We start from the raw sequence: 25405 nt of genomic DNA on the forward strand, positions 1-25405 counted from the left end.
AGATCAGACATTGACATCCTCAATATTTGTTCCTTCTGAATTTATTGGAGACTTCCTTCCTTTATTTAGGAAATCGGTGGTACTCGTTTTAACAATTTTCAAATGTATCTTGCCTATGGCTCCCTTTCTGCATGTATTGGAAAGCATGAAAGCCATTTTTCCATGGCTTACATTCCTACTAGGAGTGAATGAATATCTTCAGCTTCAAAATAACTCAGTGATCTGTGGCCTGTGTACCCAGCACAGGTGACAATACTGTGGTGAGGAGAACAGGGACAGGGACAGCCTTTGTCTGGAATCAACAGGAGCTTCAGCCAGGGGAAGTACAATGTGTTCACAGAATTGGTGTTGAATTTTTTTTTAATTTCTTATCTGTTCTCTGATTTTATTTTCTTGTTCTTCCTTCCAACCCTCCGCAAAAATTTTTATCAAAAAAGGGGAAAAAAGCCATTTTCCATAATACATTTCTAATGACATTACTCTAACCAAGCCTTAGTTTTGGAGAATAATTTCTTGGTGTGATTTTCTATAGTTTTGCATCCTGCTAGTACTAGCATACTTGTCAAGGCCAGCAGACTGAGGGCTTGTTTTAATGAATGCTGAAGCTCCCTTCCCTTGTCCTTCACTTTTGTTCTTATTTGAAACTGGCAGCAAAACAGAAGGGAAGCCACTCTGCCACTAGTGAGGCTCTGCCACTAAGCAGTGGTTATGAGTATTTACATGAACACTGCAAGAGAAATATGAGGACAGAAAAAATAAACGGTTTGTCTTTGAAGAGAAGGCAGGTGAACTTTTACTGGCTCTTCCAAAAGCATTGTGGATGTCCACTGCTCACAGTGCTCCTCAGTCTCCTGATAAGATGTCTCCTGAGCCTTGGGTGTCAGAGCCTGGAACAAATAGAACAACTCAGGGGCTCTGACCCAAAGGTCACTCTCCTTGCTGCTGGACTCAGTAATGCACATGTGACTCAGCACAATGTCTGGAAACAGGCAAAATCAGTTGGAGCTTCTGCAAGAACACTGGAAAACAAAGGGAATGTTCATTAGCAACATACCTGCCTCTCCTGTTCAAGGGGCAGAGCAGACCATCAGCTCCCATAGCACTGTCTTTTGGCCAAAATGACCATGGAAGTGTAGCTTCTTGCACATTCCCATGTCATCACATGCTGCTTGGACATAGGTGAGGAAGCTGTGCCTTTCACCTTCAGATAAAACACAAACCAGCAGTTACCCAAATCCACTCCTATCAACGATTCTGCTCTTGTTCTTGCAGATAGGAGTTGAGTACAACACAGCATGCCACAGTCATGTGCACAGCTAGATCCTCACCAGCACCAAGAGCTTCTCTAGGCTGGCCTGTTTTATCTTCAGGTTGCCTAATTAACTCACTTGTTTTTAGCAGCATTAGATAAACTTTAAGTCAGGTAAAGTCCTCACTGATTGCTCTCATTCTGGGGAGAGACTGTGTTAACAGCACTTCATTGTTGATCTTCCTAGCGCTCTTCTGGAGTATTTGTAAGATGAGAGGCTTAAGTTGTTCTAGGGGAGGTTCAGGTTGGATATCAATTTCTTCTCAGAATTAGTGGTGAGCTATCAGAACAGGCTGCACGAGGAAATGGCAGAGTCACTGCCTCTTGAGGTGTTTAAGAAATATGTAGATGTAGCACTGAGGGACATGGTAGTGGGCATGCTGGTGTTGGGAGGATGGTTGGACTTGATGATCTTAGTGGTCTTTTCCAACCTTAAAGACTCTATGGTTTTGTGCCTACAAAGTGATGTTCCTGCACATGCAAGTTTTGGCCAGCCAAAAGCTATCGAGCAAAGGGCAGGTTAGCATTCCCCAATTTGTTGAGGGGTTTTTGTTTGTTTATTGTTTTTATAGAATGTGTTAAATATTGTCAGTAGTCATGGAGTGCTGCTCTCCAAAATGAAGTTATTTTTACTGATGTGTTTACACTTCCAGTGCAGGGTTGGGGCTGTAGTTACGGTACAATATTGTGGCCAAATTCAGACACCCTCCATGTTACCCAGATGTTCCTTTAATTTATTGTATGTTAGCTCCCATGGAATAAAACATTTGCTGCCATCACTGTCAGTAATAACATACGAGTACAATTTGTCTTACAGAAGATGTAGCTACTAATTTTGTACAGAAAACAGTTGATAGACAGCTTCCAATCAAATTCTCAATTGTGAAAACCTGTAAGATGCCATGGGCTGCAGCACGATGGCACATGCTTACAGCCTTCACTCAGTGTATGCCCATTCTAGGCCATGGTCATTTAAACTTTCATGTTTGTGTATTTTTAAACTGAAGGTTTGATTCATGGTGTTAGTGAGGCTGGTTCTATTTTCATGTACTGTTTTCAGCAATGGGACAGATGAGATGAAAAAATCAGGTGATGGAACATTATAACATTTGGGAATAAGCTGGCTAAGTGTGTTGGCTCTGTTTTTCTCACTGTGTTAATTATGGGTTTTATTTTTATTTTTTTAATTTTTATTTTAGTTAATGACTACAATGATATAATACACTTTTTTACAGGTACCTGAATTCTCTGAATTCTCCTTCCTAGTATGGATTGAGTGAAAATCAACCTGCATGTAAGTGATACCCTCTGGAAAGGTGTGTCACTACAAGTTTTCATTTGAGAAGCACAGAAGAACTGGATTTTGTATATATATATTATATTATGGTATATATATATTATATTATGGGCATATATATGCACATTAGACATTCATATATTATATGTGTATATAAGTGTACATATACTATATCTACACTATGTATATTTCAAGTGTATACTTATAATGCACGTATATATATTAACATATGCATAATTTAATGTGTATAAACATATATGTATGTGTGTGTGTGTGTGTGTGTGTGTGTAAAAATAAAACCATGACACTACCTTTAGTAAATGTAATTTAGGTCATTTTTTATACACACAGTCACGGCTTCTGCTTTTGCCCTGGCTGTTTCTTGCCTTATTTTTGGAGCAATTTCCTTCAGTCTTGCTTAGCACCAGCTGAGTGTCAGCTGTAGAGAGCATCCTTCCATAGCAATGACCTGATGATTTTAATGCTGTTACTTAATATGGGGAACTTTACCTATAAACTCACCTATGTGAATAGATTTGGTAAGAATTTATAAAAGAGATAAATCCCTGTTGCAGCACCTCAGCAGCTTCGCAGTGGGCACAAATTTCTGTACTCTGTGCAGCTCCTCAGCAGATGTCCATGGGATAGGGACATCTCCATGCCCATGCGTATACAGGACAGCACCTTCCTCTCACCCACACACTGCTGTGTATGTGAAGGTACCCCATGGAAGATCAGCTGCTCCAGCAGGGTTACAACCAGCATCACACACTTCTGCTGTAAACAGTAAGCAGAACCTGAAAGTGTAAACCAAGGTACTTCTGTACTTCTGTAGCAGCTGCATGACACTGGTCATGGCAACAGAGCCTCACAAGCAGCACGGGTGACGTTAAGGAAAGCAGTGCTTGAGAAGAGGTCTGGGTAGCGTTTGCTCTGTGAGATTGGTATGCAGATAGCTGCCGGTGCTCGCCGGGTGACTCCTGGCCTGCCTACAACGTGCAACCTCAGTAGGTTCGGTGCTGAGGGTGCCCTGGGGAGCAGCTCCTGCCTGCGTCATGCTGCTGCCTTCTTACTCAGTATGGCCCCGGACAGTGTCCACCTCTGAAGGCTTTCGAGGCGCGGCCTCACCCAAGGGCAGGACCCAAGACCTTTTGGTGAGGCAGCAAAGCAAAGAAAGTGTGGGCTAGCTGTGTGGTGGCAAGCATGGTTTGCCACATGGTGCAGAGCAGAAGGCACCTGGTGATGCCCAGTGCTGCTCCAGTGCCATCCACATCCTCACTCCTGGGTGGTGAATGCAGGGGGGGCTCAAAGGGCTGCTTGACCTGACTGCTGAGAAAGCTGAGCTGCTGCAAGCTGCCTCTCCTACAGTTTCAGTGCCCCTGACCTCCTGCATGCCTGGGCTTCCTCCTGTGCAGGGCACAGCTGCCTCCTCCCCCTGCCTGCCCATGCTGCATGCAGTTGGGCGTTAATCATTTACCTGCTGCCGGCATGCTGGCCATTACTGCTGTCCCATCCACCCGATGCTTGGCATTACCTTTGGTCCTCAAGCACGCCGAAGGCTAGACTGTGTTGTTCTCCCTTGGTGGGACTCCAAAGGGAGAAGCAGTGGCAGCTGTTGCTGACACTGTTGGCATCAGATGTGCTGGAGCTGCCAGCTTGCATCTGGCAATTGTCGCCAATACTTTTTTTTCCCCACTAATGACTTGAAAGTGTCCAGGTGACCTACTTACTTTTATTGTTATGTACCACAGTGCCCCATTTTGTCTCAGCCAGGGCAGCCCTATCAGGCATGGGAAAACACAATACATGGGTATTACAACATATGCACAATATTAGTGGCTTGCTGAGCTGTATGGCTGCATCCCTTGGACAAGTCAGGACTTAGGAGGTGTGAGGCTCCCCAGGCTCTGCCTGAGCAGGGACATGCTGATTCCTACAGTCTGTTGTCATTCTTCTTGGCTAATGTCTTAGAAAAAAGGTTTTGAATAAAGAAATTAAATAAACTTTCCATCTACTGAACATCAAAGTGGGGAGGGGGAATGGGATTGTTTGATTCTGTTTTGTGATTTTCCCGTCCTAAGTGAGACAAGTGGTATTGCTCAATGGACTGCCAGATTTCTACATAACCCTTTTGGCCAAACCCAATAATCTCATCACGGTGCCTTCCCAAAAGTGCCAGGATTTCTTCACTCAGCATAATCGCGAAAGCAGCGTGAAGCACACCCCAGTCTCATGGCCTCCCCCCTGCTGATCTCCATCCTGATGGGCTGCTCAGTGATCTGAGTTTCTACAGGATCAGTTATGAGCTGTGTTTCTCCGTCCCCACTTCCCCGTCTGCTTTCCAGCTCCTCCGACATCTCTGCACCCACAGTGCACATCTTCCTGCGCTGCCTTCTGCCGCTTCTGCCTCCACGTTTGAGTTGCTTGGTGCCACCAGGCCAGAGGCCCCTTTGCACTTACAACGTTGCTTAGTTCACACCACACACTTTCACTTTTCTGCATATCATAAAATGAGTGTGGCCATTTTCTTCAATTTTGCGCTCATGCCCTCTCACTGCTCCTTGGTTTCAGTCTCTGGGTATTGCCTCCTAGCTAATAACCTTAGAAGCATTGTTTGCAGCTCCCTGTGGGCTGAAGTGGCAGAAAGACCAAAGGAGTACACACTTAAACACTCCGGGAATCGCTCCCATTTTGCCCTTTACGTCTATAGACGGGGTCACTGGGAGCTCCATCTTCATTCAAAACTTCTTCAACAGCTCTGTGGTACCCACTAATCCTAAGGCGATGAAAGCGTGACCTGAAGTACCGAACTAAAGCCAATCGGTTTAGCTTTGTTTTATTTTATTCTCTTTTCCATCCTGCGAGGAACGACTCCATCTAGCAAGCTTAGCCTTCCGCGACCCTGGTCTCGGCGCTCCCTGAACACAGAGACCTGGCGCAGCCACTGGCGACTCGCAGGCAGCATCTGCCCGGGGAAGGCTCTCACACATCGGCCACGCTCCGGCAGAACCCCGGCGTTTATCCGCCCCGTCCCGCACGACCCGCCCTCCCCAAGCCGGGGGCGGCGGGCGCTGACTCAGTGCCGCGCCGCGGGAGGGAGCGCGGGCCGTCGCCGGTGGGCGTGCCCTGCCGATGGGCGTGGCCACCCGCGCGCTCAGTCGGGGGCGGCTGCGCGCGCCCCATAGTTATTGCCCGGCGCGGTGGGGGACAGGTGTGGCTGTGCCGCTGCTGCGTGAGTGCCGTCGGGGCGCGGGGAGGTGCGTGCGTGACTCCTGGGCTCCGCGCTAGGGATGGGACTGGACGGGGCGGGCCCCCCACCGCGCGGCTCCCCAACCCCTGCCCCGATGTCGCGGCTGTGCGGCTCCTCCGCCTCTCCCCTGTCTCCGTCACTGATCCTCGGTTGTTTCCGATCCTCGCTTCGTCTCAGCACACCGCCGCACCCCGCGGTGCCCATCCCCTGGCCGCGCTCCGCTTCTTGCGGAGCGGAAGAGCCGTTCCTTCAACGAGGAGGCGCGGGATGGCGGGGCGCTGCCGGCGTTCTCATCGGAAACGCCTTTCCCCGCTCCCCCTAGGGAAGAGTGGTAGGGGGCGCGGGGTTGTGGAGGGCCTCGGGCGCTGGAGGAGGCGCGGAGAGGCGTGGCACACGTGTTCGGAGATCTTCGAAGGCAGCGCCGCAGGGTGCTGTCTCGTCAGGGGCCGTCGGGCGGGTTGGGCGCTCTTCGGGCCCTGCCGCCTCTCTGCCCGCCTGCCCGGCCCCAGGTAGGGGCTGGGGGATGCCCTGGGAGCAGGGAGCTGCCGGTCGGCTCCAAGCGATGGCTTTGAGTTTGTGTCAGATGGAGAGAAGCTGTCTCACGGGACGGGAAAGTTTTTCCCTTTCCCGTTGCTCTCCCAGACGCAGCGCGGCTCTGTCTGAGGGCTGCCCCGTGTGGAAGTTCGCGCGGTTTCTGTGTTGCGGGCAGTGCGGGGCTGGAGGTGGGGGCCGCGTGGGAACGGAGGCAGCGAAGGGCTGGGGAAAGCTGTCCCGGCTCGGGCCGAGAGTCTTCCTCGGGAACTGTTCTGACGCTCGTGTGGGAAGCAGCGCAGCTTTCATCGCAGCACGTCGGTCAACTTTCTGCTAAGTAGTATGTAGGAGTGGCGGCAGGCAGGTTGTGCTGCAGGAAGCGATATTCATGGAATGTGCTGGAGGAGACGCCGCGGCGTTCGTTAGTCAAGGAAAATGCATGCCGTGTAGGATTTGACTAGTTACAGACCTCTCTGAATATCATGAAATATCTATCCACTAAATTACACGCTGCTGAAAGAACTAATCAGGTACGTTTCTGTATCCTGACGTGACTCGGCTGCCTTCGCTGGCTGTGCCGTGCCCTTCCTGGCATTGTTTCTCCCTGCCGCAATAAACCGGAAAACTGTGAAACTTTTTTTTTTTTCCTTCTTACCTTGTACTTTTGCTCTTACTCCTAGTTTAAAGCTTCTCTTATCTCCGCTGGCTGCTGAGCCTGAGCTGCCGGCGCAGCAGTGCCTGTGCACAGCTCCCACGGCTGATGCAGGGTGGGAAGAAGGGATTTCCGAAGTGTTAAGCTGCTCCCCAGACCGTGTGCATCCAAAAAGAGCTCCGTCCCTCTCAGCTGCTTTTGTCCCGTCTTTGATTCCTGGAGGCACAGTGGGTGGTGCACACAGGTGGCCTCCAGCCTCTGTCCCCACTGCCCAGCTCCATGTGGAGTTTGAGAACTGCTTGCCTTTTCCTCCACTGCCGTTTGCTGATGTTTCCAAAGGCGGCTCTGAGTGCTGGGCAGGGAGCTGACCTGTGCTTGGGAATCCAGTGCTGGGACACTCAGAGAAGCTCTGACATTAAAAAAAAAAAAAGAAATTAAAAAACAAACAAAAAATTAAAGCCTATCAAAAAGAAAAGCATTGTAGTTTGTTTGCACATACATTTTTAAGAGTTTTCTGCTTGGTTACAATTACCTTAAATACAATTTACAAGTTGTTTGGTAACTCCACATGGTTATGCTGCACTGGTGGCTTCCTTCAGTATGTGGAAGTGCTGCAGCTACAGGAAGCAAGTGCAGCCTAAAGGGTGAAAAGTAAACCTTTTCCTATTTGAAAATATTGAAATACTTGAACAAAATCACTGGCAATACATTTTGTGTGTCTGATTTTTACTTTTCTTTCATTGTAGCTCCTTTTAAAGAGAAGAAAATGAAAGTCAAAGATACATGCAGTGCAGTCTGGCTTTCTAAGGATTGTTTTCACATGTTTGATTTGTCAGAAGTTTGTGCAGTTGTAGGCGATGGGGCAGATAAGAATTTTTCTGTCCTGATACTGAAGTGAAATCCTGGAAGTAACAGTAATCGTTTCAGCTAATACTAAATGTGAGTTCAGCCTGATGATGGAAACCAGAGCAGATAGGATTTTTTTTTTAATGTCTTTTGGTTTCCATGTCTGATGCTCAATATTGAGCAGGAAGTGTTGAATGGTGTTTTTCTTTTCCTCCCTTAATGTAGTAAAATGCTCTCTGTGTACTTGTTATGATTTCATTGTTTTTTTTTTTTCCCCTTGGTGTATCTCTCTACTTATGCTCTGTTTGCTTATGAGGTTACACAAAATATTTCTTTACTTAAGATGTTGAATAAAGAAGACCTATACACAGGTGATGAATAGAGCACTGGGAGAAGAACACTAACCTCAGAGCAGCACGGGTGCATGCAGAGGCTAGGTTGTTACCTTGGTGCTGTATGAGGATGGCAGGATCTGAGTCTTCACTCTGACACCAGGCGGCATGCAGATGACCTCTGTGACTGCCCCTGGTGCAGCCTGCCAGCTCTGAGCAGGAGCTGGGTGCCATCGCAGAGTAGCACGGATGTCACAAGGAGACTGAATTCAGGTGGCAGCAAATAAGTGCAGTGAGTCACTGTATTTGCCAGGAGTGATGGTGTTTGGAGTGCCCCCTCCCCTGTGTCAGGGTCTTGTCAGTGCTGTCAGATAGGTGGCTGCTGACTCCCCTCACCTGATCCCACCTCCACCTGCTGTTGCAGTTTCACAGCGTTTCTCCTGTCCTCTGTCAGTGCTGCTCCTAGTGCTCTCATTGGGCACTGGGTGTGACCCACTGCCCTCCTGGATAAAGATGCCTTTTTTTTTTTCCTTTTCCTGTGGGTTGTCACCCCCACCCTTGTGTTTCCCAATCTGTTTCCGTGAGGCCAGAAAAGGTTGCATGAGTAAGGGGCCATGTTCGAGTAGGAGTGAGTAATACAGCTTAATGTTTATTAAGATGACATTGGTCTCATTAAAAGGGTTCTAATTGTGAACTTAATCTGTAAACAACTTGCTGGCCTTCTTCTTGTGTCTTTTTGGGTTCCTGCGTGTTCCCACTGTGTTTAGTTGTATCGTGAAGCCTTTGCATTATGTTTTGTATCAGTCCCATGCCTTGCCCATTGGGCCCCATGTCTGGAGCCTTTACTCAAGCTACTTTTTTTCCTGTTTAAAGCATTGCATCACCAAATGTGCTTGAATATGAATATTAGTTTGTATCGTACACTTCAAAAATGCATACAGACATTTTCTAATAAGTGCAAAAAGTTAGTAATTTCCTATAGGCATCTCCTGAGAGCTCTGCTATTCCAGGGGCTGTATTTTGGATTTATAAATGCGTTTGAGTTAAAAACAGAGCTTGTTAAGAATAACTCCATTCCTTCTATTATTTGTCTCCTAACAAAGGAACGGGACAACTCCTTCTGGAGTCTGAAACACAAAGATTGGCTTGTTGATTTGGAAATAACTTGCATTCTAACATCAGTCTTGAAATGATTTAAAACAAAGTCACAGTGACCTGATTCAGTGCCTCTCTGTATACTAGTAGAGTATTGGAACATTTCACATTAGTGTTTTAATGTTTTCTATTTTCTGTGTTTTCCCTGAGCAGTTGAAAAGCAAAGCGAAAAGTGTTAGCAGTGGTTGAAGCTGGTGTTTTGTGATATGTGCTGAGCAGAGTGCAAGGTGAGTGGAAAGGAGGAGCTTCATGATCTATAGCTGTTGTTGATGATGGAAGAGGAAAGTATCTTTCATAGGGGAAAAAATACTCATTTTCAGTGAAATGCAGTATGCTTTAATGTGAGAGGCTTTTAAAGGCTACTTTTTTTTTTCTGGTAAGGATTTAATAGACAATATTTTCATTCTATTTTCTTTTGTGGTAAACTGTTTCTGGTTTTCTTCTTAATTAAAGGTATTGGCTGAAGCTTTGAGAGTATCACGGTTTATAGGTCAGGTGTGACTGTTCCTTCTGTTAAACAAATAATGTGGTATTTGCCATATGGTGTTATGAACGGATAGGGATGGACTGCACAGAAAAGTCTATACTCTGTTCAGAGTGGTAGCTGGTAATGTTGCCTTTTCCTATAAAGGTGAAAATCAATTTCAGATATGTATTTAAGTTAAATAGTGTGCTTTATAATGTTTACGTTTATTGTCACTCTTCAATCCCATTTTTTTTTTTTTGCTTAGGTGTACAGTTGGAAATCTTTGAATTGAATTATATTCTTTAATCGCTTTTGTAGTCAGAGTTCTGTGGCTTGCCTTCTCTGTACTGAAATAAAAGGTTCATTTTTGAGACTTCTAGCTGTACAGAATGGGTCTGACAAGCTTAATTAAATTACTGTAATGTACTTAGGAAGTGCCCTGTCCACCTTCATCTCTTGTGACCAAGATGTATGGAAGAAGCTGTTTACAAAAGCCAGAAGGCTAATGCAGTAAGGGAGGTGTTCAGTGTCAGCTTTGAAATTAAAGCTTTTGAAAACTATTTTTAAGCCTTGTTTCATGGGACTTTATTACAGATTCTTACTCCTTCTGTTGTTTGTATTACTTCTGCTACACCAACATCATCGTTTCACTAACACTTCTGTACTTAGATTATAGGAGTCCACTCTACTAAATGTTTTTTTTTTTTCTATGAAAAACTGTGAAGGAATGCTGAAAATCACTTTATGATGATAAATAAGCTCTGGTATTCGAGACATCTCATTTCAGTTCTAACCATGACCGTTGTAGTTTGGCGAGAGGGAAAGCTGGGGAGTACAGAAGTTGCAAGCTGTGGGAGCTCTCGTTGCCTGCCTTCAGTGAGTCCTTTCATGAATGTTTGAAATGTTACGGAATAGGAAATCCACCAGCTGAGTTTCACGTTATCTTGAAACAGCTTCCCAAAAACTGAATGCTCTGAGTGGGGCTTATATGAAAGCTGCAGAAGAAAGCTTCCTGAATGCGGGTTGGAAAATGCAGAGTTCTGGTTTGATCTGGACAGATCTGTTGGAATAAGGCTGATACCGTACTTTAGAACTAAACAGTTCAGGTGCACCATTTGACCTGTTTCAAGTTATTGAATGGAAAACTACCTCTGGATCTGTGGAAATTGTGCAATTTGGCGTGCTTGCTTTTGTCCTCATAGAATGTACTTGCATGTCATCAGTTGCCTTCATCCAAAATGTCAGAGCATTGGGCAAAACTTAATTGAATCTAGACAGGTTACTGTGATAGGAAAGGAAGCTGCTCTTATGGATAGTGGAATGATGTGACTGACATCTGTTGAGACAAGGGCAGAGAGAAGATGTCCAGTCCATGGGCAAGCTTCTCACTGTGTGGGTGTTGTCATCTGGGTGAACCTGCAGCTGGATCTTGTATCGAAGACAGTGAGCGTGGGTGAAAGCAGATTCCTCGAATTGATTGTGAGCAGTGAAATCCTGTGGAGGGAAGGTAGGAGAGAGATGGAAAAGTGACTGTGCTTAGAAACCTTATGGGAAGATGAGAGTTGTGGTGTTGCTTGTGGTTCAGATAGCAGTGTGTGTCCTGGTAGTTTTGGATGGTAACTGGAATATGGAGCTTGCACAGCGCTTTAGTTTTCATGGCTTTGCTGTGCCAACAAGTGGGAAAAGAGGCACTTTTTCTCTAGAGTCTGAGCACTCCAAGTGGATGACAAACTAAACATACTGGCCTGTTCAACAGTGCCCTGAAACCTTCATGCAAAGAAGGCCATCTCAGACTTTTGGTAACTGAAATGCACAGTTGGATATAAGCTTAATCTTTCTTTGATCTGGAGGCATTCCAGTTTTGTTCTCCTTTCCTGATGTTGCATGCTGAGTGCTTCTTGTATACTGTTATATGGGAACATCAGCATTAGGCTGAGTGCTCTGCTTCTTGCCAACCTTCTGCTCTGAAAGTATTATCGTCTCCCACGTTGTTCTAATGTGGCACACTCACTGCCTAATGTATTTTCTTGACGGGATTATTTATTTATTTATTTAGCTATTTGTATTTGGCAATCTTTCAGGAACAGAAATGTGAAAGATAAGTGCAGTTGATATGAACTGGTTGATCCCTCCATGCTGTCCAGCTCAGCTTATCTATTTTAAACTGCAGCTGTGTCTTGCGGTCCTGGGTGGTCTCCGGGTGCCCGGGGACTGCTTTGGTTGTAGAAAATACTGATAGAAGATGGAAAATATTCAGTAGTTCTCCCAGATGTAGTTGTGCTTCGTAATGTACCTGTGATAAGCCTGTCTGCTAATCTGGTGCGTTTTGTCCTGTTCCTCTGTGAAGGTATTATTCAGTATTAAACTGATTTTAAGAAGCTCTAAACCTGCACACAGTACAGCTTTATATATTCTTCCTAAGCTTCATGAAAGCGCAAAATACTGACAGTGTCTTAACGTCCTGGTTAGTGCAGGAATTGAGATCTAAGTAACAAGATCTGGGGCAGATGTCAACCTTAACAGCTGTGTCATGTCATTAATATGTTTTGCCCATAACACTGGCCTCCACTTGGCACTTGGTGTTGTGCAGACTGCTGCATGTTTTTTTGCTTGGAAGTGGAACAAAGTGCTGATAGCCTTTCAAACATCAATTTTATTAAATAAATAAATAAATAACTGATTTGAAATTGGCTTGACATTTCTTTGCCAGAAAGGTCATATTTTTAGAATACATGGAATATTCTTCCATGTAAGTTTTTGAGAGTAGGTTGTCATCTGGCTGCTGTCCCACCCAACATTGCTTTGCCCTTGGAGCAACCTTTTTCTTTTGTTTCCGTAGGCCTTTCATTGCTCTGAGTCACCTGGATCAGATGTTTCCTCTCAGTAGTGCTTGTAGGTAGCTGTGAGTGTCCCTGCTCCATCTGTATATTAAATCCTGACCAACCAGGCTTTTGTGGGCATCCAAAGGTTCCTAACACCATTATATCCCTCTGTGGGGGGGGTATCTGCAGAGCAAGTGGAAAATGGTGTTTCTGGAATTCCTGTTAATGCCAAATTAAAGCAAAGGTGAATCCTTCCTTGTGTTCATGATGTGTCCAACCTCTGGAAAACTGATAGTCCTGCGGGTGGAACCCAGAAACATAACCAAATTTCAGACATTATCAAGTCTCAGTGTACAAGCTCTCATCTTTTCATGCCCAAAGTGTATGCACAATGTTGTCTTTTTTGACTGTGGATGAACCTACATGGTCACTCCTTCCATCTGTCCTTGATGTTTGGGTATCTCTGCCTTTTCTCCCATCATTCTTCAGTTCCTTCCTTGAAGACAGACTGACCTATCAGACACCAGTAATGGCTGGGAAATGTCTGACATTTTCTTAAGGCATTTCCATCTTATGTCGATTTCTGAAAGTATTTTTCTTCTGTAGTAATTCTGGTCAAGTGCAAAACAGTTTTTTCTTTCTTAGTGGGGATGTTCTTTGGGATGCAGGAGAAAAGCTGGACTGTTAGGAGAAATTAGAAGTCTACCCTTGTTTTCATAGCTCTTATTTAGTTGTTCTGGCCAAGAGGCCTGAATCTCAAAATGGTGGTATAGTAATCATTCATGGGTTGGCTGATGCTATTACTCCCAAGTGTGTTTTGTACAGATTAATGTGACCTTTTGCCATGCTGGTGAATGTTGATTTTAAAATACAAACAAAGCAGAACACCTGTAGTTGTATGTTCCTCAATGGTTTGGGACCTCCAACTGCATCTCTATGAATTTTCACCTCAGCACTGGAAAGGTTTAGGATGTGGCCATGAAGTAGCTTCTTGGAGTACTTCAGGGTGTGCATCACATCAGCTGATGCACCAAGATTGAACTTGTGAGCAGCAGCTTCTTTTAATGACAGTGGACTTCCTTATTCTGATAGTTGAGTTTCAAAATGTGCTGAGCATGGACTTCCTTTAAAACTGCTCATCTCACTGCTGCCCTTGCTGTCTCCTCTCAAAGTCCAGCAGCCTCTGTTGCTCTCCCCAGAGCTGACCACTGCACAGCATGTATCACGGCAGAAGGTTGTGGACACAGCTGGTCCCAGTTTTCTTTTGGAAGAGCCTCCTGGGGAGGATGCAGTTGCCAGTGTTTACAGTGTGTAACAGCATGTCCATTATGCTGGATGGTGGGTGGATGGGGAGGGTGTCAATTCTGGGTCAGCTGCCTTTAAAATTTATGGCTGCATAATGCAATGCAAGCAATGCTGGAGAAGAAGGAATGTATTATTTTGCTGCTGAGGATATCAGCTCAGGACCTGAAGCTGGGGAGGCTGAGCAAGTGTAAGACAGAGGGAAACAATGGTGAAGGAAATTAGCCCATGTCAGCGTGAACAAGTGGTGTGGGAGCAGCTCAGCTCTTGTAAATTGCTGCATTAAACAGGGAACAAAATGAGATGTCACAACTCCGCTCCAGTGTTATCAGTGTTCCTTATTACTCACATTCTGAACCCAGCAATATTGCAGGTGTTGTAATAAAAGTTCTGTAAAGTGACAGTGACCTTGCATCATGGTTTCTGGGGTGACAGTACCTGAGCTGTCAGTTGCTGTAATACTGCTGTAGGCAAGAAATGATTGTAGGAAAATGCTTCTTCCTTCAGTATTGATGAGTATTACACACTTTATTTGTTCACCTTTTTTAAAAGTTTTTTTTTTTTAAGGTGAATGTTACATTCTTAAGGGGACTTTATACTAATGTATATTTACACATTTGTCTCCCCTTCCCATTAAATTCTGTTCTCTGGCATGAGTTTTCGTGTTACAAAAGACAGTGCAGTCTTCCTTTCCAATGCAGGAGGAAATCTGAGGTCCGATTTTTTTTCCGTTTATATTTGTCCGTAGCTACAGGTACATTATAATTGATTCTTTGGTTAAAAAATGTAATTGGAACTTGTCTGCTTTTATTTTCTGTTGTTTCTACCTAGATTAGCAAGATGCTACCTGTGTAACAAACCTTGTTCCTACTTGTTTTAAGGGTCCTTCACTGGAAACTAGTCTAGCTCTTAGTCTCTTTATTTCCTTTTGTTCAAGTTTCATGGATTGCCCCACAGTGACAATGTAATGATAACTTATTGATGTTACTTTTCTGAGGATGAGTGGACAAAAACTAAGTTGGCTACCAGTTCCTGGTAGTGAACTGATTATATTTTAAATAATTAGATATATGAGATCCTCATATACGGTTCTCCTTTTGTCTGTTAATGAGGAGATGATGTATTGGAGGTACAGGTTACAACTGAATAAAAGAGGGTGGTCCTCACTCTTATCCCACTCCATATTTTCATGAATAATCAGGCATGTACAAGGCCTGCTCTGAAAGTAATGCCTCCTGTTTCATTATGTTGGTCCACTGTGTCAGAGGTGAACATTGGTGGTATGGCATTAGGGGTTGAACCCTCATGTCAATATTCCATTACATTGTGTTGCTGTGTTATCAATGGCAGCAGAGTGACAGTCTGACAAAGTGTTGTCTGACATGGGAGCACTTATGAAGCAAAGTTGTTTAATTGAATTCCTCCATGTGGAGAAATTACCATCCACTGTCATTAAGTGACACATGCTGAACACTGATGGAGACCATAGAGTGGGTGTGAACACAGTGAGGGGTAGCTGGTGTGTTTCAGCAGTGGCAACAGTGGTTCTCCTCAGATGGTGCTGATTGTTACAAGCAGGCTCTTGTTTGTCACTGGTGAAAAAGAACAACTAATGGTGGTGACTGTTGATAAAGAGTGTTTTGTAGCTAAGAACTTACTGTATCAGACAGTGTAATTGTACTCTTTGTTTCTGTTGTAGTTTCCATGAAAGAAAATAGATGGCACTACTTTTGGAGCAAGCTATGTAGTTTAGAGCAGTGGAGGTCATAACAGGAGTCAATTCTAAGCCATCCTACCTGCAGGTTCAAGAATGAGGCAGACTTTGTGTACTAGTATCACAGAGGAGAATTTGGGAGAGCCTTAGATGGAATGCAAACCTGATGTTAGCTGAATGTGTTCTACTTGTGTCCTGCCTGATCTCAGAACTGTGATGGGCGTGCTCTACCTGCATCTCTGCTTTGCCATAAGAGGCCTGCCTGGTAGAAAGATAAAAATGTCTTACCAAAGTACTCAAAACCCCTCTGGTTTGTACTCAAAATGAGCTACTTTTGTCAGGGGAAATTAAATAGCTTTAATCCTGTACTGTGGGCACATCCATAAATTCTATTAATTCTTTGCCTTCTAAAATGTGACCTTTTGATGTCATCAGATGTCTTTGGTCCCTTTCATTCATTTTATTTAGTTAACACTTCCTCTCCTCCCTACCTTCTTAGAGCTCATCTATTTCTTAAAAGTAAATTACCTATTATACAGGCAAAAAAAAAACCCAAAAACCAATCAACAAACCAAAAACCTATTAAAAAAAAAGCTGACCTTGCAGCTTAAATATCACTCTTTACCCATCTAGATCAAATAGAGTTTACTGTAGAAGGAAGAAGTCCAGATGGGTATAAGCTCTATGTGTTGTGATACTAACTTGTGGGAGAATTTGTGTGGCACGGGGTGCATGCGACTGTACTGCTGAGCATACTAGATTGCATCACTACTGTCTAGCCTGTGACTCTTGTTCAGTGAAAGCCTGTTGAAGGTGACTTAAGCCAACTGATCCGTTCTTGAAATAAAAATGAAAACACTGCTGAAGATTTTCTGGTTACATAATTAAGAAGAAGGAAAAAGGAGGTGCTGTTAAGTCCTTTGGCTAAAGAGGAGATTAACTGGAATCAGATCTGCTCCAAATACTAAATGAATACTTTGCCAGGGGTTTTTGATAGGGGTAGTTGTGTACCAGTAGCTAATGGAAATAAGGTTGTCTTACTGCAGATGTTACATTCAGAGTGAATCTTACTTTGGTGAAGGTTGTCACATAGTGTGACACAAAGCTTGCTGTGCTGGCAGCACTGAGTAGCTCTGGGAGCTGGTACCACCCAGCTGGAGTGAGGCCTTCAGGAGCTGAGTGCAGGCCATGCACTGGGGATGAGGGAAAGGAACTCTTGTAGGCTGGGTGCAGAGTGGCCTACACCAGCAGGTGAGGGGACAAGTGAGAATAGCTGACAGCAAGGTGTCTGATATGCAAGGGCTCAAGTAAAGGGAGGGAGCACAGAATCTTACATCTCTAGGAGCTTTTCTCTGTATGTTTTTGCCTTTCTCTGAAACACTAGGAGTACAATGAAGGGAGGGGGGAAAAAAAGGCATGGCTGTTTGTGGTGGTTGTTTCCCAGGCGACTCTAGAAATCCTCTTGGGGATCAGCCCAGTGCCTCTCTTATCCTTGAGATAAAATGATAAATTGGATTCAGACTTGCACAAAACCTTCCTTGCAGTTTTTAGGGACTATTTGCACTTGATGGGTCTTTTTATGAGGTTAGTTCCTGGGGTTGCTTACAGTTGCATCGCTGTGGTCCCTAGTCTTTTGCTGCCGATCATAGCACAATGCAATCTGTGTGGCTTTGGTTCTTGTATTGTGAAGTGTCTTTCGTACATGTGATAGACAGGTGGGGGGCTTGCTGGAGTGATGTTTCTCTTAGCTGAATTTATAACACACGATTGCTTATTGTTATGCAGGACCAGGCATGACAATCTTGTGCCCTCCCTATGTAATTTCACCATCAGCTTATACATCTATGACAATGCTGCTAATTCCACTTTTCTGTCTTCCTGTGACATCCCAGTTCACGTGTCTTGCTGTTTTCCTTGCATGAGCTTCCTCTGGTGCAGCCACTGCTTTTCCCAGAAGATGAAAATTCCAGTTGGGTTGCTGAGCTGCAGTGGTTTATCCTGCAGCTGCCTAAGGATCAGACCCATCATTAGGGATGCTATGGGATTACGTGATGGAGGTTCTTTATACACAGTTGCTGGTGGTTGGATGGGAGTGCATGGAGCAGAAGGGTGCCTCTTTGATACCCGCTGGAAGCTGGGCATGAAATGGAGTTTACTGTGTCCATTACCTTCATTGTCTTCCATTGTCTTCAGCCTTGACAGAAGTCTGCAGTATCAGTTAACAAGTTGTAAATGGATGTGGGAGGAAATACAAACTGTCGTTATTTTATCGGGATGGGAAATCCACTTGGCTGGCAGAAAACCAGTATGTAGTGTGATTGAAATTAAGTGTTTTCACTAGTTTTGCTGCTTACAGGCTACTTGTGTAGGTAAATGATAGATTTGATGGTAGTTTAAAAGGGAAGCTTTAAGTACAGAGGTAACATATAAATAATTCAATAAAGGCAACAACAGAGGTTAAGTATTAGATCTCTTACTGACTACTGCCATTGTGGGATTTTGCAAGCAGGTGTTCTGATATGGCTTCTGAACCTCTTTCTTTGCTTTTTAAGATGTCCCAATTCTTTGTGGAGGGATTTACACTTATTCTGAAATCTGGTATTCCATCCCTGTTCCCTCTGCTAAATATACTCAGAGGTAACTGATGTAGTTTAGTTTTTTTTTTTAATGAAGTAGTTTCAGAGACAGAGCTTGAAATTCAATCAAGGCAACTTATAAATCTCAATATTAAAAAAATAAAATAAAATTCCACCCAATGCTAAGCAGGGCAAAGCCAGCCTACTTGTGAGGTAAGCCTTTCAAAAAGTGGGAAGTGTAGTTGAGAGAAGGCATAAAGGACTGGGAAGGTCACAGAAACTCTTCTTAGGGAAATCTGTAACGCTAGGAGATATACAACTTCATTGCAGAACGTAGGTGAGTAATCAATCTAATGTAATAGCTATTCTGTATTTGTTTGCAGTGTGGCATAAGGGAGTAATATAGTTAAAATAACTGCATTTACGTAACCATGTACCCTTGGGAAATAGGAAGGGCAGAGCCGATATTCTCCAGGTAATGCAGAAGATACGATCTGTGAAATGTTCTGATTTAATTACCATGTGAACTTCAGGAGCAGAATTAACAATTGTATATTAAATGATTCTGAAACATTGAAGTTTCATAATTGTGCTGGAATATGTCAGCTAGTATTACTGTCATTTCTTAAGACATTGTGAAATCAGACCTGTGTGGATCTGTGCTCTCCCTTGTTCCAGCAGGGTTGGTGGGGTGAGTGGTGTCCTGCCGTCATTACCTGCTGAACATGTCAGATGGGTAATATTCCAGAAAATTTATTTCTAGTGCCTTGCTTGGGTGAGAGTTACTCCACTGAAGCTTGTACTTTGCTGTCTTAATTCCTGTTTTGCTGAGAGGTACCTGTAAAAGCAGGGGCCTCAATGCCAGGGTCTGTAAAGATATGACAAAGAGGAATGATTTTAAACTAAAAGAGAAGAGATTTAAGTTAAATGGTAGAATACATTTTTTTACTTGGGTGGTGTTATCAAGATTTGCTTTTAAATAGTAATCATATATTGCAATATTAAAAACTATGTAGGGGGAATAAGTAAGTGCAAAGAATGGCAAATATCTCTCATGTGGGTTAAGCCAAAGAATGCTAGAAGCTTGTTGTTCTCATTTAAAATAAAAGAATGCTTGTGGTGTACCAGTAATTCCCCTCAGAGGAAACAGTTTTTGTGGACTAACAGAACAGAAGCGCTTACAGCAACTTAATGCCTACCGCTTGTCATCATGAGGTGTTCTGTAATGGTGTTCTGTGGAAAATGCACCTTCTTGGCTGGCTTAAATTACCCTATTATGTACCCCTCTCCAGTAGAGTTAATGGTCAGATTTGAAATCAGTTCTGCAAAACTGTATGCCTTAATTCAGCTGCAGCTATTTCAGCTGTCTGCTGAGCCATGGGGATCTGGAGGTCAGCAAACGCCATTGCTCTGCTGATGCAGCCTGTTCCATCATTTTTGGTTCACTTATGCTGCCCCATCTTTATAATGATGAGGCATGTTTGTTTAAAGGTCTGTTTAAAAATGATATTAGTGCAGCTGGCTTGAACTGCAGTGCACAGGATGAATTCCATTGGTATCTTAAAATATATTTATATAAAAGCACTCATTTGTTTCTAAGAGCTGAGCACCTTCATGAAGTTCTTCACAGATGACTTTCTTAGTTTCATAGAAGTGATTTCCACACTAGTTTTCCAGAGCTTCAGAGGACTGCAGGTTGTTCTTCAGAACTTCAGTCAGCAAACTGAACTTGAATTGCTGGATTTTTGAAAAAAATGCATAAATATATGTAATATGTATATATTTATAATACGTTATATAAAATAACTGAATTCTGAAAAGTAGACTGTTAGGATCAATAATTTTGAGCAAGTTCAGTACAGACTAGACTGCTTTAAAAAGAAAATCCCCTGTTGCTAACGTTTTGTAGTTGCTTTCTTTAATGTTATTGTAAGCAGGAACACTGGAAGTATAAGTGCTGATGCGCTGATTCTGCTGGTATGTTAACAGGTATATGAGCTAAATGTATGTCAAACCAACTGAACTGTGACTAAACAAATGCTTAATGTGTGGATAGGTTCACAGTGTGAATAGCTAAATCTGTGTATTTGAGAAATGGTTTTCCTTGCCTCAGGTCCTTGTCCATTCAGGCCAAATACTTCCAGTTTATTTCTTGTTTAGAGGATAAGTTCTGTAGTCTTCAAAAGTGGCAAACACTGCGGAATCAGACCTGTGCCAGAGCTTCAGCAGGTTTCACAGAATCACAGAATTGTAGGCATTGGAAGGGACCTCTAGAGAGCAGGTCCAACCCCCTGCCAAAGCAGCTCCCTAGCCCAGGTTGCACAGGTAGGCATCCAGGCAGGTCTGGAACGTCTCCAGAGAAGGAGACTCCACCACCTCTCTGTGCAGCTGTGCCACTGCTCCGTCACTGCGCTGGGAAGAAGTTCCCACAAACATTTGTGCAGAACTTCCTGTGCCTCAGTTAGTGGCCATTTCCCCATGTTCTATTGCCATACACTGCAGAGTCCAGCCTCATCCCTTTGCCTCCTGCTCCTTAGATATTTATAGACGCGCATCAGATCCCCTCTGAGTCTTCTTTTCTCAAGGCTGAACAGCCCCAGGTCTCTCAGCCTTTCCTCATAATGGAGGTGTTCCACACCCTTTATCATCTTTGTAGCCCTCTGCTGGACTCTTCCCAGGAGATTCCTGTCTTTTTTTTTTTTGTACTTGGGGGGGGGGGGGAAGGAGAGGTGTTCTTAAATTAAAAAGAAACAAGCAAGAAAAATAACAAAAGCCTTGATAGCAGTGATATTTCCAGAACATATGTGTTTGAGAAATAAGTGTAAGGTGACAAGACAAAACACCCCACCTGCAAGCAAATAATTCAGACCTCCTAATGTAAATGTATTTACTCATAGAAGCAGACTTGCATAGGAAAGGTAAGTGGCTAGATGAGAAAACAAGTAGAATTGTAAAATGCTTTCAAAATAAAGTAGTAGTGTTGCATGCAAAAATTGATTTTTAAATCTTCTAGCTGTAGGGAAGTTATAAGCAGCTTTGCCTTCCTTGCAGATGTTATTCCTGCTCATGGAATAAATAGCTAGTTGTGTCCTTTTGTTCTTTGCTTACTTCGTGATGTGGAGTAATTTCTTAGTATCTGTGAGGCAAAGCTGAGTATGGAGGGCTGCTCTGGCTGTTGCACCCTTCTCTTCTGTATGGCAGCTAAGCTGAAAAGCTTCCAGAGTAAGTTCAGCAGCTGCTGTGGAGTTGTCTTGCTTGGTTGTGAACAGAAAGGAAACTTTGAAGGCTGAGGACCTTTGTTGTATCAGTTCTTGCGAAATGTTTTTAAGGGAGATGAGCTGTAAGTGCTGGGGTTGTGAGAGACAAGGCAAGTGTTTATGTAGGAGTATGGAAAGAGAGCATTATTGTCTCTTGTGTTTCTACCACAAGCGGAAGTTGGGGATTAAAAGTAGTCCAGTTCCAGATAAAAAAATCTTGCATTTGGTCTCAGTGGCCAGTTGGCATTTGAGTTACTGTTTAAATGCTGACAGCATATTTATCTGATTCTTAATACAAAACTGAAGGGATATTGACATGTCAAATAGGTAACTGCAAAGAGTTGTGCATTGGTGGCGTTGCACTTCTGAGGCTTAGAGATTCCTCTATGAGCAGCAGGAAAAGTTTATCAACACCCCAAAGTGTAGCAAGTGGCAGTCTGTTCTAAGCCAGTGTCCACAGAGTTTCTGGACTTCTGAGAGTATGTTTGGAGGTAGTAGATTCCTTATTTAGCATAGGCCTTGGTCAGCATATAGAAGTAACCAGCCTGAGCTTCATTTAGATCGTCATCATTATTCTTCATTGAAGTATTGATTAAATACTGTGTGGTTATTGGTATTCAGTGAACATAAATTTTTTCAGTGAAATACTGAGCTGTTCTATGAACAAGGTGTTTCATATGTTTTGGCAGAATGTATTAAACAAGGCATCTTGTTTGATATGCCTCGATATATATTGTTGGGTGACTGAAATAGGAAAAATTCTGTATTTTAATGTTAACTTACTGTAATGTTAACTTACTGTAATCAATTTATTTAATAATTACTAGTAAAGTACAGATTTTCAACACTTTCCCCCCAAAAAAGTTTACCTTGAGCCAAGTTGATTGGTTGTCACTGTCGTACAATCTGAAATACCTTGTATTCAAGACTGGATTGAGTTTACATAGTTTTGATATCATTCATACTTTGGTTTATGGAACAAAATGACAGGGTTATTTATAATTTGCCAAAAAGAAGAAGGCCATTGAAATTTACAATAGAAAAGGAAGGGGATGTTTCCTGCTTTTGCTAATTTTGCCAGCACATTTATAAACATAGAATTTTATAACACTTTCGTTTGCTACCCTTTGTAGCAAACATTACAATACTTGTGTGAGAGTGGACATCATCTTCTTTAATGTTGAGCTTTGTTACATGCGTGTATGGGCCTGTGTGTGCTCCTTGAACTCCAGTGTGACTGTACATGTGTAGGGGAATAAAAACAATTGCTGTGGATTTCTAGGCACAGCTATTGCTGAGGAATGTATGGATACTTGTTTATTGGTTATGCTAAGTACCCAATAAATTGCTAGAGCAAGACACCACTGGATTTAAAATTAAATAATAAAAAAGACTGTAAAACTGGTCTCTACAGAAATCTAGCTCCTGGTGTGTTTATCTTAGCTATATAGATTGCTTGGTATTTGCTTGCTTAAGTGGAAAAGGGGGCAAAAAAGGGGAAATTCATGATTAATTTAAAACTAAAAAACAACAAAAAATTGATCCACTAGGAACTGAAGGGTATAGTGCACACTTCAATGTCCATGTGTGTGAGCCACACTTAGGATGTTAGAATAGCCCTGTCAGTAATTTAGGGCAATCAAATTAATTTTTTAGGTAGGAATTGGCTGTTAGGTGCTTGCATACTAAAAGCCATCAGGCTATTTCTATTTTACTAAAGTTTTAATTTCAGTGATTGTTCAGAGTTGTCTCAGAGCTTTCTTAGCAGCACAGAATGCCACTGGGCATGTGGGGGAGAGACTTAATGTAAAGAGTTTAGTACAGCATTACAGCAAAATAAAAATTTGTGAAGTGAGTATTGCAACTGTGTGGGGGGTTATTCTCTCCTTTTTTTTGTAGCTGTGTTTATGCCTGTTTTTGTTTTGCATTAGGGAGTAATTTTGCATTTTATGTAGAATGTTATGTTGTGTGATGATTGCCTAGAAATAAGAAACTTGTCTTCATTTTAACTTGTTTGATGAAAGGTGATAGGCTTTCTGGATCAATGCTGACTTTTCTGATACCCACAAAAAATAGTTTTGCAGCATCTGTAAAGCAGAAGAAGTAATTGTCATATCTTAATCATGATATCTATGAAGAAGCAAGGAGTTCACCCCCTTAGTTATACTGAAGGTGCTTCATTTAACAATTTCAATTTTTTTGATAGTCTAAATCAAGGTAGTATAGGGCATGTGAAAACGGTCAGCATAAAGGCAGTGATGTTTTGATGGGTAAATTATAATGATGGTGGAAGTTGGTGTTTCTGAAAGATATGAGCAGAGGTAACAGTTTCTGAGCTAGAAATGGTAGTTTCAGATGTATAGTCACAGGGTACAAGTGCAGGCAGGAAAACATGGGTAGCAAAAATGAGAGTTGGTAAGAGATGGATCAGATGAACCCTAATGAATGCAGGCTAGTCAGCTGTGTTTTGTGACGAGGGGACGGGTGTAGCATGTTTTCAATATTATGAAATTCCAGTGAACAGGAAATGCTTTTGGAACTAGAGATAAGGAGGATATTATTTTATAGGCTCGCTATGGTGAGGACAAATGAAAAGACAGTAGAAAGATCGGAGGAGTGAGCAGGGAGGTGTTACACCATCACGTGGGTAGAACTAGCTCTCAAAAGCTGTAGCTGGCCTTGACTGGAAGAGGCCAGAACAAAGGTGTGTTACAGCCTGGAATAAGAGGTGAATGTTGTGTGAAGATTATGCTGAGGTACTGAGAGCAGTGCTGAGTGGGAGTAGGAGTGGCACCAATCAAACATGCTGGAATTGAGAAAAAAAATACATTTTCTGGGGAAAATGAGCTAAGGTAAGGACTGAGTACTTGATTTTTTTTTTTTTTTTTTGAGTGAAAATCAGCATTCGAACAAATGTTGTTCTTTGTTTTATATATGTGGATGGTACTGCATGCAAGCTGGATGTGCTGGAAATTTCTTTGAGTTTATGCTATTGCCAGTGGTACTATAATGCTTCATAATGCTGTTGTAGAAAGAGTTGATTCATAAGAGTGTGATTTGCATGCTAATTATAATGTAGCTAATTACTGTATTTAAAACCAGTGTGCAGACAGTGGCGTCTCTTCTCCCTCCCACCTGTCTTAGAAACCCTCCTTAGTTGGAAAATTGAACTTTTCAATAGTAAATGTTGCAATGAGAAACTTAATCACATTACTAGTGAGTTGGACTTCTAAGGGAAATGGCAATAAAAGCAAACTAAGCAACTGCTCGTTATTTATATTTTCCCTTTCACTCTAATGGTTAACCACAGTGTGGTTGCATGAGAGAACGCTTTATGGCATGGAAGCTCCTTGTTCAGTCTGTAGAGATTATGAAATCATATCTTTGTGTATAACAGCTGAGCTGTATGTTGGCATCAAGCATCATGAGATGTGGCCAGCACATAATGCTCCCTAATCTGTATTTCATGCGGTGTTCAGTTAGTTTTTCTTTTTTTTTCCCTTTCCATTCTGTTTGCTGAAAATATTTTCCAAAATGCTTTGAGGTTTGTTTTATTAATTACAGAAATCCATATTTGTGTTTTCTTTCGTTTTTCCTGCAGGCAACATCATAAAATCTTAATCGAGTGAAAATGGCTCTTAGCAATCTGACCTCAAAGGCTGCGCTGCTCTATGATGAATGGATCAAAGACGCCGGTGAGTCATTTAAATCTAAAACTTATTAACTTCTGATAATTCAGTTCAGTCTGTAGATATTGTAGGTGTTCTGGTACTAGCTTAAAGTAGCTTTGTCTTCCTGTACATGTTTCATAGACTTGTCAAGATAGCTGCTGACATTTTTAACTACAACGAATAAATTAGTTTCTGAATATATAAAAGAAAAAAGGAAGAAGCAAA

General features: G+C 42.8%; 1 protein-coding gene across 1 annotated transcript in view; it reads left to right on the top strand.

Annotated features, from left to right (window-relative positions):
* The first annotated feature begins 5809 nt into the window (after nt 1-5809).
* Nucleotides 5810-25405, top strand: part of ELOVL7 (ELOVL fatty acid elongase 7) — a 31094-nt gene continuing 11498 nt past the window's right edge. The window contains exons 1-2 of the mRNA XM_065739854.1: nt 5810-5863; nt 25111-25204. Of these exons, the coding sequence (XP_065595926.1) occupies nt 25141-25204 (64 nt within the window). The 5' untranslated portion in view covers nt 5810-5863; nt 25111-25140. The remainder of the gene's footprint in view (nt 5864-25110; nt 25205-25405) is intronic.

Source organism: Cyrtonyx montezumae, unplaced genomic scaffold (assembly GCF_038088225.1).
Source record: "Cyrtonyx montezumae isolate F1298 unplaced genomic scaffold, pur_monq_1.0 scaffold_25, whole genome shotgun sequence".
NCBI classification, from domain to species: domain Eukaryota; kingdom Metazoa; phylum Chordata; class Aves; order Galliformes; family Odontophoridae; genus Cyrtonyx; species Cyrtonyx montezumae.